General features: G+C 39.1%; 2 protein-coding genes across 3 annotated transcripts; one reads left to right on the top strand and one right to left on the bottom strand.

Annotated features, from left to right (window-relative positions):
• Positions 1-461: 461 nt before the first annotated feature.
• LOC306880179 (zinc finger and BTB domain-containing protein 25-like) lies at positions 462-13,020 on the top strand. Of its 2 annotated transcripts, XM_079433513.1 has the most exons (4): positions 462-1,034; positions 2,051-2,116; positions 10,925-11,103; positions 11,334-13,020. In XM_079433513.1, exons 3-4 carry the CDS (start codon positions 10,931-10,933, stop codon positions 12,460-12,462), a joined length of 1,302 nt encoding a protein of 433 aa, XP_079289639.1. In that variant the 5' UTR covers positions 462-1,034; positions 2,051-2,116; positions 10,925-10,930; the 3' UTR covers positions 12,463-13,020. The 2 variants fall into 2 exon arrangements, with proteins under 2 accessions (XP_079289639.1, XP_079289640.1); XM_079433514.1 differs by lacking the exons at positions 462-1,034; positions 2,051-2,116 and adding an exon at positions 9,615-9,724 and having other exon boundaries at positions 11,334-12,644.
• On the bottom strand, positions 2,607-8,634 carry LOC306879798 (zinc finger and BTB domain-containing protein 1-like). Its single transcript, XM_079432988.1, has 2 exons — positions 8,417-8,634; positions 2,607-6,819 (listed from the first exon to the last, which is right to left on the bottom strand). Exon 2 carries the CDS (start codon positions 6,813-6,815, stop codon positions 4,794-4,796), a length of 2,022 nt encoding a protein of 673 aa, XP_079289114.1. The 5' UTR covers positions 6,816-6,819; positions 8,417-8,634; the 3' UTR covers positions 2,607-4,793.
• Positions 13,021-16,110: the final 3,090 nt, after the last annotated feature.

The raw sequence follows: 16,110 nt of genomic DNA, 5'->3' as shown, positions 1-16,110 counted from the left end.
TAAATCAGAGGGGCACGAGAGATTGTGGGATTGTGGGTCTGTGATCCAAGACAGAACTCTGTTGATCTGGAACATAGAATTAGGGATAATGGAGAAGAAATTCATTTAGCAGGGTGTAACGGAAACAGACTAGCTTAGACGTCACAGATAAGGCCATTTTATTTTTTAGAGAAAAAAAAAAAAAGTAGCTTAAGTCATCATTGGTTTTGTTAACAAACCAATAATGTTAAAACGTATGAAAGAAAATCTAAAGAAATAATTTTAGAAAATTTAAAACAAAAAACATTGGTGTGTAAGGCTAGAAATATAGGCCAGTTACTCTACGCAAGTATGTGATTACAAACCAGTTATCATTTAGATGCATCTGCCATTTAAACCTACTCTCTAAAAATCACTTATAAGTTGCAATAAACATAGGCTACTATCTCAGCAATATTCTCTTCGACCTGTTGCTCCGCCATGACAGTACTTTACCTAAATCTCAACATGAAAATCTTTCCCTTGCGTCAACGCAGAGAAAGCAGCGCCATTTTTACATTCTAATTTCCATTCTAGTTTCGGTCTTAATCTACACCGATTTGAGAATAATTTTCCCTGATAATATATTTCAGCAATCACGCTATCTGTGTTTTTCTAATACGTGTTTAGAATCAGAACTAGCGATGCCAACCAACGATTCGGTCAAACAGGTTGCAAAAGGTTCACGATTCAGTTTGATTCATTCGAACGGTTCACTCACGCACTGACTCGTTTTTGCAGCGGCTCTTCGAAATAGTATTTCACGAGTTCACACTTACATGTAATAAATTGAGTAAAGGTTATGCGTATTTGGCGTGCTGTCCAGGGAGAGGGCTCCGAGCTCAGTAATTACTTACAGGCCCGGAGTACTCCCCCTGTCCGGGGAGAGGGGTCCGAGCTCGGCATTTAGCCCGGACCCAGAGCGCTTCCCCCGAGTGCTCCTCCCCGTGCTGGGGTAGTATACGGGCTGAAAGTCGGGATGGTGGAGGGATGCTGAAAGACTAGAAATGATGAAGGTAAGACGGCTTGATTATTTATAGGGGTTCTCTCTCGTGCTGATTGGTTAGCTGGTGTGATTACTGATATCTTCTAGTAGCTAGCTCTTTATTCTTGAAAGACTAATGCTGAACTGGCTTTAATTAATTTTATTATTATTATTATTACTTATTCAATAGTAGAGTGCACATTAAGCTTCTCAAATGCACTCGTGAGACCTGTTCATAATGTGGACTATGGATAAGCATAAAACAGCACCACCAAGTGATTAATAAAAGAATAACATGAAAGCACATAAACAAGAGCGGGCAGACAGTGTGCTTTGCCCATTCTAGTAAACAAGCTGAATTTTTTTTTGCACATTTTACAATAAACGAATATATGTGTAATATTTAAAGTAGGGCCTACTTTTTGTTTCGTGAGAAGAATTATTTGGTTCTCATCAAGGATGTTTTTATTAAACCGCTTGAGACATCTTAGTCAGGTTGAGAACCTTCCATGCTAAACTAATTTGGTTGGACAAATACAGAATTTGTATGCGTCACAGTAAGCGCCACAAGAGGTTTCCAGGCATCTAGAGATGGTTTCCAAACCACAAGTTCACTGGCTGCAAAGGCAGTCGAGCAGTTAGGAGAACATGTAGGCATTAAAAGACTTTTAACCAGCCATAAATTCATTTGAGAGCCTGAGATAGAGCCTGCTTAGGCATTTTAAGTAGATAATTATAGCAAAATACAGGCTATATACCGGAGGGATGTTTTTGTGCTGATATTTAGAGCTCAGCATTGAGGTGGCCAAACAACATTTGTCTTTTGTATAAATCCCTAAGACCATCTCCCCTACACCTAACCTGTTTCTCAGAGAGTGGTACATACATAAAAAGCTCCTCTAGAACTTTGGGTCAAATCATATGAGAGAAATATCACCATCTAGAGGTTAGTGATGGCACTATCCTGCAAACATACAAACACTGTTAACGTTAGTTCAATTTGGCTCATGTGTTTGATTAGTTGACTGTGTTTCTGCTTTCCTACAGACCTACAGAGATCGTTCCCTGTTCCGACTTTGAAGCTCAATTTCAAAATACTGCTAGAGGGCACAGGTATGAAGATTATTTTCAGTGCAGCTACTGAACATCAGCAATAAAAGCCACAGTATTTCACATGGTAACACAGGCTAAAGAAATCAGTAAAGCAATGCATTGTCACACACAATACAGAAGCATGATGTTCAGTTTGACAAATTCATCTTCCTTGCTATATTTTGACAAGCTACTGTTTATTTGTAGACAAGTTAAATAAAACTATAGAAAACAATGCACCAAATTACCATTAAAAAAAAGGCAGTAGTATAATTTTTTATAAATTTGACATAGCACAGGTATAATATAAGAGTAAAGCTTTCATAATTAATTAATTAAAAATTATTGTTATTCATTTGGCAGGGGATTCAAGCTATTGTGTTTGATATGGTCTGTTAAATATAGGTATAAAATATCCCGGATAGGTTTGGAATGGTCATTTGCATGGCAAATATTATGCTGCCATTATCTGACAACCAGAAGGTTGTAATAATTCAGTCAACAGCCTGTAGTCTGTCTAGAGAAAATATTTTATATGATAAATTAATCATTGTCAGATAAAACAGTAAACACACCTTATAAGATGTTTTGCATTCGTGTTCGTGAATTTTGATGAATTTCCTATCAAATACATCACACAAATCACCAATTTTTAAACTTTATTTTCTTTCTTAAATCCAAGAACGTATGAAACACTGAAGGAAATTTTTAAAGTGTGATCAAAAAACAGTATTTGCTTATTCCTTGCAATATTTCTACTACACACAAAAAATATATATATTTTCACTAGGTTTAGATCACAACACCACCCAAATACACCGCAGAACAGCCAGTGCAAATGTCTGAGCTGTTTGTCTGTAAATTAAAATTACTTGCTTTGGTCCTTTTTGTTTAAAAACCCATCACAAATGTAACTTCCGATGAAGAATACAAGTAAGCTGCATAAACCCCACTGTAACAGAGTTCTGATATACTTTTTGTACAATCCATTAAGACATTAAGCTATGTAAGCCTGAATAGGTCAGTTTACTTGAATGTGACAATGTATTTTAAACAGAAGCATGGAGCACCAACTACCACAAGTTTTGCCAGACAGCCTGCTCTTAATCCAATCATTAACTGCGTCTAGATTGATCTGTATGATCTCGTGGCCTCGTTGATGGTTCATGGATCACAGCTCCAAAAATCTGCTCTCTAGCTTGTATGAACGTCACGTGATTAAACTTGAAAAACACAAAACCAAAAACAAACCATCCTGGCTATTTCACAGGATAAGATAAAAATTGCTGAAGTAACTGTTTATTAATACAAACATGTAATAATTTACCCTACACCCTTGTGCAAGCATTATATGGCATACTTCACATCAAGCCACATTAATTTTACAAGGTGAAATATTTGAAATGTTAAGACCTCTTAAAAGCCCATTTAAGCTTTAGATGGACCCTAAACAAAAGCATATAGTTTGATTGCTCTGAACAAAAACAGCATAGGCTGATAAGTATTGTATATCACGTAATCCTTATTAGAAACAGATAGCTTGTGTACAAGCTGAAAGATTTTATAAATCTGTTTATATGACATGAATATCTTTGGGATATTGAAATAACTACACAATAATTGTTTTTACACCATGAAACTCTGTTCACGTCAACTCTGTGAACACACACTAAATTAGGGTTGAATTTACAACAGTTTGCATAGATTTCTGGGTTTTGTATGAGTGACTATTTAGCAAGTACAGCTAGCTGAAAGGCATCAACAAGAGTGTTTTTCTTTGCTTTTTATAAAATACAGTATTTTTAGTGTTCTGGTGCAAGGAGGGAAAACTGCCCGCATACTATTAGCAATATATTCTCCTTTATTATCTCTATGCTTTAAAGGGATAGTTAACCAAAAATGAACATCATTTTCTCATCCTCATGTCATTCCATTAAACATGGCTTTCTTTCTTCTGTGGAACAGAAGAAAATATATTTTGAACAATGTTTGAACAGTTTTTGTCCAAAACAACATTGGACCCCACTAACTTTCATTTTATGGACAAAACCAGTATGATATTTTTCAAAATATCAAAAGAATTGAGTCAGTCATAAAGGTTCAGAATAACATACAGCAAGGGTGAGTAAATGATGACAGAATTTGTCTGTGTGAACTATCCCTGTAAGGGCGATTGAACATGGAATATTATGACAGGTAACGACACCAGAGCTACTTGAAATAATGAGAAATTGGAGCAGTATATGCTTATGTTCACTAAAAAAAGCACCACCAATAAAAACAAATGACCCTTTTGACAAAAGTCCTCTTAAATATGAAAGTTTAAATGTTGATGTGCACCACCGTTAAAGCTTAATGAACATATATTATTTTGTTGGATATAAAACTATTAGCCATGAGCCAGTTTCATAACTACAGACCTATTTAGAATTTTCAACTGAAACACCACTAATAGTGTGATTTAGTCAATATCTAGACTTAACCAGTGTCTGGATATCCATCTCGAAGTACAAGAAAATGAAGACAAAAGCTTGAGGCACTATGTCCCACCAAAAACATTGAGCAACACATCTAGAATTTGCATACACATAGAAAGTGCAGTTGTAAAGGTTACAATTGGTGTCTAAGTGCATAGATTTGTTCTCACATTTACAGTTTGGCTTATTTAAAAAATTCAAGGGTTGCAGAGAGAGGCCTCTCATTGTCTCTTGGTGTGCTTGGAATTGTAGTGGCTCCGCATGTCTTTGCGGAGACGGAACTTCTCTCCGCAAACGCCACAGATGTACAGATGCACATCCATGTGCTTCTCAAGATGTTCGCCGCTGGGGAAAATCTGGAAACACACCTGGCAGATAGTCTCTCCGGCAGACAGATGAGAGATCATGTGTCGCACGTGATCGTGTTTGAGGAACGTACCCTGATCACACACGGGGCAGATGTACCGCGCCATTCCCTTGTGCATGTCAGTGTGCAACCGCAGCTGTCGCTCGCGCAGAAACTGTTTCCCGCAGGTCTGACAGGTGAACTGCTTTTTCTTGGTATGCACAGTGTAGTGCTCCCGTAGATGACACCTTTGGTAAAAGCCTTTGCCGCAAATTGCGCAGAAATGCTTGCGCCGATGGTCTGGTTCACTGCTGTCTTCCAACAGAACGGGCCGGAACGACTCCTGCTCCGGACAAGCCAACGTATGCTCCACCGCGAGACTTTCGCTTTCAAATATCATCCCACAGAGTGGACAGCGAAAGCCCAGGTCGGCTCCTTCCAGCAAGCTTTCTTCCATAGCCTCGGCATCTTCAAGTAGAAGCGAATCCTCACCTGGGGAGTCCGTCTCGGCCCCTTGAGGTTCACCGCAACGCTCGGCATGCTCCTGAAGCTGCCTGCCTTTAATGAGCACTTGGCCGCACCTTCCACAGGCACAGATATGTCCCATGTGGCTGGAGATGTAATGAGCGGACTGATCCTCCTCCGTCAACAGGGCTCCACACAACTCGCATGGAATGCACACACCATCTTGCTTTTCCTCTTTGATCCGGTGCACCTTGGGATCCGTGTCTAACCCTGTGCTTTGGCCCTCCAAAGCATCCATGGCTGATACTCCAGCCTCTTCCTCGCTGTCAAACTTCATCTGGTCTTTGTACACTCTGGTACGAACTTTGCAGCTCCCTACGTTATGGTTCCCTACCTTTACGACTTTTATAGTTTCCAAATCAGTCTCAGAATCGTCATCTCGCTCCACTTTAATGGTAATATTCCTGGAGAAGGCAGCTTCGGCGTCCATGCCGGTGGCGACGGACCTGATCACGGTCTCTGTGTCTGGCTTGTGGTCTGGCCAGTCCTCTTCGCCCTTGCAAACCGTTCTGTGCTCATCCGTACCCTCTGAGGTCGAACTCTCGGCTTTTCCGGCATCGCCGTAAACCTCCTTGCTGACTTTGGGTGTCTGGAAAGCTTTGCGATTGGTGCATGTGAGGATGTGTTCGATGAGCAGCTTTTCACAGCTAAACACAAAACCGCAATCGTCGCAAGTGTATGTACGACCAAATCGAGGACGTTCTTTCATGGCAGAGCTTCGGCCTGACGTTCTCTTCCTCAAGTCACATGGCTGGTCTACAACGGTCTCGGAGTGTGGCGGAGGGTGTGGTATGACCACATCTTCAGCAGGCCTGACAGTTGAGATGTTAATGGTCTGACGAGCAGTTGTGGTTGAGGCTTTTGGTGCTTGTTCATTCTCAGAAGGGATTGGCTGCAGCTGCTCAAACATTCGAACGCCGAACATCATCTTGCTTCCCACCACGCTGGATGAGGACGAGGAGCTGGATGACGAAGAGGACGATGCAGAGGACGAGGGTGTTAGATTGGATGTTCGGATGTCTCGGAGGTCCTCCAGTGAGTCGGGTATGTAGTACATTTGCAGGTAGGCCATAGATGATTTCAGCTCTTCAAATTCATAGTGATCCACGGCAATTCGGCCAAGGTACATGAGCTGCAGAATGAGATCGAAGCACTCTGCGCTGATCTGCATGTTGCTGAGATCAAACCGTGCGGTTCCCTGCTGATCCCGGATGAACATCATTCTGAAGTAAGAGCTGCAGGCCGCCAACACGGCCTTGTGGGCCCTGAAATAAATGTCCCCTATGGCAATGCAGCAGTCACAGAGGAAACCCCACTCCCTTTGGTTGTTGAGCTGCTGCAGGACATGCTCACTGTGGCTCGGCCTTGCCATTACCCTGTGAAGAATTGTAAAGAAAAAAGTGATACATCAGCAAGACCCAGGTTTGAGGAATATTTTTCCTTCTCACAGGCCCCCTATCATGATAATATCATGACTCGTGTATTGATTTGCAAACTGAAGAGTTTATCTAACTGTGGAATGGAAACGTGAGTGCACAGATCTCAAGATACACTTTTAAAAGTTTGACTATTTTTAACTTGACATGCTGCCTAAAAAACACAACACTAATGACAGGACATCCAAAAACAGCCAAAGACGTGTGAATGTGTATGGCTGTAGCTTAAAAAGGGGATTTTTTTTCAACTTCTATGAAAGGGTTTATCATACCAACTTTCTAAGAACTAGAGTACAGTACGCTAATTCAAGCAAAAATATATCAATTAAATAAGGGGCCACTAAGCTTTTTACGATTTTTAAAGAAGTCTCTTATGCTCACCATAGCTGCATTTATTTAATTAAAAACAGTAATATTGTGAAATATTATTGCAATTTAAAATAACTGTTTTCAATTTTAATATATTTTAAAATGTAATTTATTCATGTGATGTCAAAGCTGAATTATTCCAGTTTTCAGTGCTGATTTGGTGTTCAAGAAATGTTTCTTATTATCATCCATGATCAAAACAGTTGTGCTGCTTAATATTTTTTTGTGGAAGCCATGGTACTTTGATGAATAGAAAGTTCAAATAAAATTATTAATTATAATTTTTTCAATGTTACTTTTGATAAAATGTCCATCCTTGCTGAATAAAGTGCATTAATAAAAAAAAATTAACTTCAAACTTTTGAATAGAAGTGTATATAAGAAAAATCTAAATAAAACAGTCAAACTCACACACTAGTCTGTACTGGACACTTACCTTGATCACACATAAATCTAAAGACTAAGTAATAGATATCTGCCAATATGAAACAACAACAAAACAAAAACAATAAAGGGGAAAACAAATTATATTAAAAAATATATATATATGTTGCATAGATTTGTAACCATCTGAGCAACCCACGAGGTAAAATCCCTTCTAAGGGCAAACTTGGTCAATAAACTCAATTGATCGGGCTATAATAATTAATGGAGTCTAGTGGAATCTTCAGATTCTTTGCAAACTTGTAGAATACGGTTTTACTATTTAGAATAAAATAATAAAAAGCTGAGAGACTGTGTTCAAATAATTAATAAGCTTAGTAAAAGAACTGGTTTAAATAGTAGGCTACTTGTTTCCGTCGTTCAGTTCCATCACAAGCCAAACAGAGAGGTTTACATCCCGCCCCCGCGTTCTCATTGGCCTATTTTGGAGACAGAATCATGCGGGCGTTGTGGCTGTCAATCATACCGCACTTAAAAGTAAAATCAAACTACTTGGACAACACGCTACAGATCTGACCATACAATTATCCTTAGTGACAACATAAAGTTTTTAAAGGCTCTGTTACTTAAGAGACGGCATAACCGAATATATCTGACCATTGTCGTAGGGAGATCTCTCACGCAAGCATGCAGTGCCACCCCCGCGCAGCTTCCCGCACATACGCTATGAGCGTCACATTACTGCAGCTTGTGTTTACACGCAAAACACACTGAAAATACTCACCGACGGTAATGGGCGCTAACTTGTAGCGAACGACAGAATTCAAGTTAAAACACAGAGCGAAGAAGTTCCACCTCTTTTGCCTTCGTCCAAGCGAAAACTTGGGACGAGAATAGCTAATCTCGAGGGCGAAGCCCCTTCTGTGCAGCGCGGATGAAAGAACTTCCGCACAGCCGCTCTGCGAGCTCTATCACCGCACTGAGATCCGGCCCCGCTCACGCAAATCCAGCCCGCCCCAGCACGCGCAGCACAGTGAAAATGCAACCAAACCATGTATGAAAATATGCTCTTCAGGACGAACCCTTGCGGTGACATTCGTTCTGAAAACGAAATAGAATGGTGTTATATAGTTTATATTTCGCACCTTTACCACAATAACTAGTCTACTGTCAAATTATTTATTTTTATTTTATTTTATTTTTTATGTGTAGCCTACACATTTCCACGCTTTCCTCTGTATAGCTGTCATACCATCATGCTAAGCATTTTAGAGAACTGAATTTCTGCAAAAAAAGTTTGTTTTTATGGAATGGGAAGTCTTATTTCTGATGTAAACATCAAAAATATCACTATTTTTGTACAATATTTTATTACATTGTCAGGCCATTAACAAACATGTTTAAAATGTAACATTTTATACAATTGCAATTCTCATATACAAGTTAAAAGTATATATAATTTTTATACATTCAAAGTCAGTTTGCTTGCTTTTACATGGTAAAAATCATCACAAGCCATTACCACACAAACACTAATCGTAAATCCGCACGTTACCAAAATCCATCTGATTAGATCTTTATTGTAGCATCCCTATGTGATAGGCTAGGCTAAATGTTTTAAAACAGATGAGTTTAAAGACGTATAATTGGTCAAGTGTTTAAATTGTTAGAGGTGTTCCAACATATGTGTGTTACACTAAAACAATTTCATGAGTGCTTCAGGTCTGTCAGACCCTTTTGCAAAACTGGCTTTGCGCTTTCATCTATGCAAGTTGTCATACTTCACGCATCGTTTAGGACTTTCCTCACTAGATACAACTGCTATAATCTATAAATATATATATATATATGCACCCGAGTCATCATTCGACACAAAAGAACAAAAACACATCGAACGAGCATGTAAATACAAGCAAAGCGTTTGCTGTGTATGTTTCCACTATGTGTGCGTCTGGATCAGCTAATGTACAGTACGGTCACGTGACGGATAACAAGCTAAGCCGTCAATCGCTTAGGAAGAACCGCGAGACCATAAGAGAATTGTCCTGCTGCAACAAACACGAAATTATTATCCGTTTCTCTCGTATAGGTGGTAAGAACGCATTTTTTTGGGACCGTGTGAATGCATCATGCATGTACATGCATGTTTTGTTGGCCAAGGTGCATGAAAACGTACACCGTTTCTTCGACAACACTTGATCGGTGTAGACCAGACGTGTGAAAATTATTATTATTCTGTCGCGGACAAATCTGCTGGGAGTCAGAACATGTATAAAACAGAAGCAAGAACTAAACAGCTCCTACACGCTATTTTGTGTATTATCCATTCATTCATGGAATTTTCTTGTTCGAATGCGACGAACATTGCTGTTTGTAAATGTTCTTTTGTGTAATGATTTTAAGAAATCGCTGTCAGGTAATGTCTGCTCAGGTCGGCATGCAAATATTTTAAAATGTTGCGGTGTAAACATTGAATTCAAGCCAGTCGTTGATGTTTCTCCGTTTGTATTAAGAAAAGTCAATTACATATATTGATACAATGTGAAATTCTGCTGTAGATTTAAGTTATATATATAAAGAAAAACGTACAACGTAGTTCTTACAGAATTTCCGAGTAATTTGTTTTTATGAGGAATGTCATTTACCAAAGCATTGTCATAGTAGGTTTCACTGTAAAAATAAATAAATAAAATAGCAATCCTATCCAGATGTAAACAGCTGGGTTGTCTCAAAAAATGTTAAAATATTATGACTATTTTGATCGATAGAGGTCGCCAGTTTGATCTCAGTCAACTAAGGCTCTTCAGAAAGTCGCTTCATTGGTTGGTTCTGGCACTTGCTGGCCCATCATGTTGAGAGACATTTGGGACAAGAAAAAATAAGAATGTCTGAAGACAAAAATTATGAATCTAGCTTAAAAGTATGTGCTATGGTATTCAAATATACATTATTCAGTCATATCAATAAGTTTTTCTGAAGGCTGCTGTATTACACCTGAACAAAATATGCTTTTTTATTAAAAACAAAGCCTATGACATTGAAAAAAACAAAATGAAAGTATTTTCATCATAGTTTTTTTTAATTGCATTTTTTATTTGTTTTTGAATAACTCAGTAGATAGAAAAATTATATTGCTAGAAATGTTGACTGAATAAACTACTCTGAATAATAAGGTAAATGCCAATATTATTAATCCCAGTGTAGTATACAGGAGAGTAGGCTATTCAAATTATGCATAAGAATTTATTTGGTTTACATTTGTATTCTATGCATGTATGTTCATGTGTAACAGGTGGAGATGGACGTGTCTGGCCATAGTTTGTTCCTCCTGCAGCAGCTGAACGTCCAAAGGGAGTTTGGCTTTCTGTGTGACTGCACTGTTGCCATCGGCAACGTATACTTCAAGGCTCATCGTGCAGTCCTTGCTGCCTTCTCAAACTACTTCAAAATGATCTTCATCCACCAGTCCAGGTTAGCGAAAACTCCATTTTGAAATGTATCTTGAAGTGCACAGGTCACCCATCATGCTTACATACTCTGCTATACAAATAAGCATGGGGAGGAAGTCAAGATAGCTTGATTAATAAACATTAAAAGTTGTTAATAATAATGCCAAATATAGACCAAATGCTTAATAATCATACTTTAAAAGAAATAATAAATTGCTGATTGTATTTTTAATTACTTTCCTGCTTTTTCAGTGAGTGCATCAAGATCCAGCCCACAGATATTCAACCAGATGTCTTCAGCTATCTGTTACACATCATGTACACAGGCATGGGTCCCAAACAACCCGTAGACCAAGGCAGACTTCAAGAAGGCATCAAGTTCCTCCACGCGTACCAGCTCTGCCGCAAAACAGGCGAGGGCGGCCCCGATGCATCTTCTGAGCCCATCCGTATGTCCAACCTATATGGCATCCAGATCTCTTCACAGCTGGCCAGTAAAGAGAACTCAGGCCTGAAGGCTGGCGGTTCACGGGACCCTGAGGATGGCCGCTGCAGCACTAGGACTGATCACACACATGGCCGTTTAGCTCTCGCTGTAGGGCTGGAGGGCATTACGTCTGAGCCACAGCCTCAAAGCTTCCGCGCCGCATCCTCCGTGGCCTCAGGGGACGACTCTGACATTTTGGCTCGGATCAAACAGGAAAGGGTAGAGGAGGAAGAACAACAGGAAGGTGACAAAGAGCCTTGCTCTTTCTCCCCAGCCCAGGTGAGCCCCTGTCAGGCGGGTCTGTTCAAAGATGGCCCTCTAGCACTTTTATGCCCCCGGTGCGGTGAACGCTGTCTGTCACCTGAAGGCCTGCAAGAGCACTTATTTACCCACGCAGCCTGTGCCCTCGAACCTAGCGGTCTGATGGAAGGCCCTTCAGAGGACAAAACCGGGGAGCACAAGTCCCTAGAGGAGAGGCGGCCTCATAAGGAGCGCATTGACTCTGGTAGTCTGGAGGAGGCCTTACGGCAGAGTCAGGCCCTGGCAGATGAGCTGGCCGTGGAACTCAGGCGAGGTGGTGGGACCGGACGGAGCGGCAGCCCATTGGCAACCTTCACGCGAAAACGAAAGATGGCCTGTGCCGTCTGCAACCGTCGCTTCTCGCAGAAGAGCCAGCTGCAGGAGCACATGTTCGCACATGTGGGCAAGCCGCTGCGATACCATCGCTACAGCCGATTCTGCGGGCAGCTGCTCCATGGCTGCGAAGGCCAGCCAGATATTACCACAGCCACGGGAGAGGAGGCAGCCAAGGACACTCAGGATAACGGCAGCTCCTGCTACTCACTGGACTCTGAGGTCTCTCAGGAGAGCGTGGACGCAGTGACTGTGGAATGACGTAGTTAAATGTCTGTTAAAGGAATATTCTGGATTTAGTAAAGTTCTGTCAGCATTTGTGGTAGGTTGATTACAACAAATTAATTTCCATCTATCCCTCATTTTCTTAAAAAAAAAAAAAGAGAGCAAAAATCTTGGTTACAGTGAAGCATTTACAGTAGAAGTGAATGGGGCCAATCTGTAAAAAAAAAAAAAAAAAAACTCACCGTTTCAATAAGACATAAACAAATCATTTTAATTTGTAAAAAAAAGTCTCAACTTTTATACTTCATATATATAAAGTACATATAAAGTATACTTCAGTTTTTATGCATACACTGGAGTATGCGTACAGTGCTTGACATAATACTTAATTTTTAACAGAATAATGTATAATGTTTCGACTTTTAATTCCTCTAAAATTGGTGCCCATTCACATAAAATCTAATGTGACTTACCATAACCTCAATTATTTTCTTTTTTAAGAAAACGGGACAAGTCAAATTATTTTGTTAATCAACATTATTCTTCAATTACTGTCGATTGAGCTTAACTTTTATTAAACCCATAATTTTCCTTTACCTAATTTTGTTTTCTGCCTCAACACTTCTGTCCTGTCACAAAAGTCCTTGTCAGTGTTTAAAACTTAGTGTTGATGATTGTAGTGTTGTTGTATAATGATGTTGCTGACTCTTGGATGACTGAATAGTGTTGGATCAATTATATATTTAAAGGAAGTATTAGATTGACAAACAAATGCTTACGAAACTCAAATAGCACTATGAAGTGCCACATTTGACCACAATCAAAATATATATTCTTTCAGAGGCCAGCTTAAGCTAATAACATGATTATTTCTTGTTTGGGGTTGTGGCCTATTGAGTGAAACTGACTGAGCATAGAGTCTAAATGATTTCTTCCCTAAATCGAATTTCCTATAAGAAACTGGTTCAGTGCCTTAGAACATTTTTGCCAAGCATCTCTGTAATGAAAAGCACTTAAACTATTGCTCAGCCAGTTGAACCAAATCCAGCTGTTTTTCATTTTTCAAGTTAACAGTGAACAGTGCCTATTTGTGCAAAGTTGTCCAAGACATCTACACAATCAGAATATTCGATCAAATGAATGTGTGCAACTGGTGCTTTTCTAAAAGCTTTTTGATATGTTGAAAGACTTTCATGATTATATTGTGTATGGAGCACAGACTATAATCCAAGTTTGCTAACAATCTTACAACATAAACTGAGACATAACTACAAAGATGGGACAATGCCACTGTAAATGTCTAATATAACACTTCTTGACAAAAACAGCAATGGCACATTCAGTCATGTTTCAAAAGCAGACAGGCCATTTTCAAAAGCTGAGACATGACAAAATGTTTTATTAAGAACGATTTATCAATTTCAAGACATCACTGATGCACTGTAAAAAGCAAAAACAAAGTTGAGCCAACTTAAAATTAAGGCAACCAGCTTCAGCAGATTTTTGAGTTTTCTCAACTTGTTTTACGTTTATACAACAAAAAGTTGAGAATCTCCTACAAAAATAAGTTGAGAACTCAAAAATCTACTGAAGCTGGTTGCTTTAAAATTTTAAGTTGGCTCAACTTTTTTTTTTTTACAGTGTGGTAGACATGGTTTCTTTGTGCTGTATTTGAACTGTTGAAGCACCACTTTTTGCAGTCATATTTATTGAATACTCAAAATCGAGGCTGGTGTACTGTGAAGAGTATTTTAAAACAGCGAAACTTGCATTTGTGTGACTTGTGTAGTGCATTTAAATAGTCCCTTTCGATTTTATTCCTCATCAGCACTCAGTGCCATTGTGTGATAATGTGTTTGGGTATTTTTTTAAATAAATGGCACACTGAATAAACTGTGTTTTATAATGCATCTGCTTTGGTCATATACTTGTCATTGGTTTCACTGGCGCTGACTGGGGATTGTTAACCCCAAATGAAACTCTGCCATTACCCTCACATCATTCCAAACAGGTGTATAATTTTACCTTTTTTTTATTTTTTGGTCTTTACAATGAAAGTCAGTGTTTTTGGTCACCATTGACTTTCAGTGTATGGACAAAAAGTGTTGAAACATTCTTCAAAATATCCTCTTTTTTGTTTCCCAGAAGAACGAAAATCATACTGGTTTGTAACAACATGAAGGTAAGTAAATCATGACAGAATTTTCATTTTTGGCTGAACTATCCCATAATTGGCCGTCTTGTAGTAACATCTCAGTGCCACAAGAGAGTAGCATGTAGTCACAAAAGCAAAAATGATCTCTGCTGCCAACTCTGTAATCATCTTTAAGCATTACTCCCAAGCATGAGATGTACAGTATTCAGTGACTTTACATCCATTACACTGTAGGCTTCAGTCAGGGCCTCATTTAAATCTGAAAAGAGCATATGCACACCTGGGTTCTCAAGACCACATATTTTCATAAAAACGTTGCCCTAAATGTTGACAGAAGGCAGTTTCACACAACATATCATAAGCATGTGGCTTGTTGCCTTCTCAGAGTCGTGTGGGATATTCATTGCTATAGAAACTAGACTGCAATGACATTACCATATAAAAAATAGGAACAATAGAAGGTAACATTAATGAATATATGACAAATGATAATCATGCAAGTACAAACTTACAGCATTAGAATGACATAACATTACAAACTTTTCCACAATCCAACAATTTAATCATTACAAATATTAACATTGTCTGTTTTTACACACCAATTCCTCTTCTCTTTTTTTCCATCTGTTACACACAGCTATACCATCATAGAGAAATATGAAACCATTTGCTGAATAAAGAATAAATATATGTGTGATTACGCATGGTCTAACTTATCTGATTGTGCTGCTGCTCGATTGTGAGTTGCTCCACAACGCCATGAATGGCTGCTTGAACCATTGAAATTGCCGTCTGAATCAGTAAGGTCTCATTACAATGGCTGTGGCCCAGTTCAGGAGACACATTTAGGTCAGACGGATGCAGTGTGTTGATTGTTAGGTTGTTTATTCTTTAATCCATTCACTGCTAGACCATCAAACTGAGGTGTTTCATTCATGTTCTCTTCCTCTGATGAGTATGCTTGCTCTATAATAATCACTGGCTTGCATTTGACAATTTTTAATAGGCTTCTCAGTTAAGACTAGCAGATCACCACCTGATGATGTGCCTGCAAACTCGCTGCAACACGATGGAGGAACCTCAGAATCCAAAACACCATTAGATTTTAATACACGGTTTTCTTTATTTATACTAACATCTTGGTCAAGACATATTTCCTTTTTCTCATCCATGTGATCAAACTTAATATGCGTGTTAACGCTCACCTCTGCACTGAATGTAAATGCCTCTGAAATGCTTTCCGCTTTTATGTCTTGTTCTTCCTTTTGGTTCTCTTCTTTCTCGATACTGGAACTGTCCAAAGCAGCTGCATGTGATTGATTCAGTTGATCAGCTTCTTCTTTTTGTGATTCCTTGGGAGCATTACACTCAAACTGACCAATATGAGATGCTTTCTTCTTTCTTGGAAAGATCTTTTTAAATGTCAAACCTTTTGGTGCTGTTATCTCCTGAAAAACCATGCTATTGTCTTGCTCTCTACACCCCCTTTGACATCGCATATGTTAGATCTCTTAAAAAGGGGCCACACT

This window comes from Barbus barbus, assembly GCF_936440315.1.
Source record: "Barbus barbus genome assembly, chromosome: 14".
In the NCBI taxonomy this organism is placed as follows: Eukaryota; Metazoa; Chordata; class Actinopteri; order Cypriniformes; family Cyprinidae; genus Barbus; species Barbus barbus.
The sequence above is the reverse complement of the archived record's forward strand: the minus strand, read 5'-3'. Positions and strand labels throughout refer to the sequence as shown.

Bases quoted from the DNA above. Each gene is read 5' to 3' on its own strand.
- LOC306879798 (XM_079432988.1), bottom strand. From the start codon at position 6,815: ATGGCAAGGCCGAGCCACAGTGAGCATGTCCTGCAGCAGCTCAACAAC.
- LOC306880179 (XM_079433513.1), top strand. From the start codon at position 10,931: ATGGACGTGTCTGGCCATAGTTTGTTCCTCCTGCAGCAGCTGAACGTC. The intron at 11,104-11,333 runs GTTAGCGAAAAC...CTGCTTTTTCAG, and splicing joins ATCTTCATCCACCAGTCCAG to TGAGTGCATCAAGATCCAGC.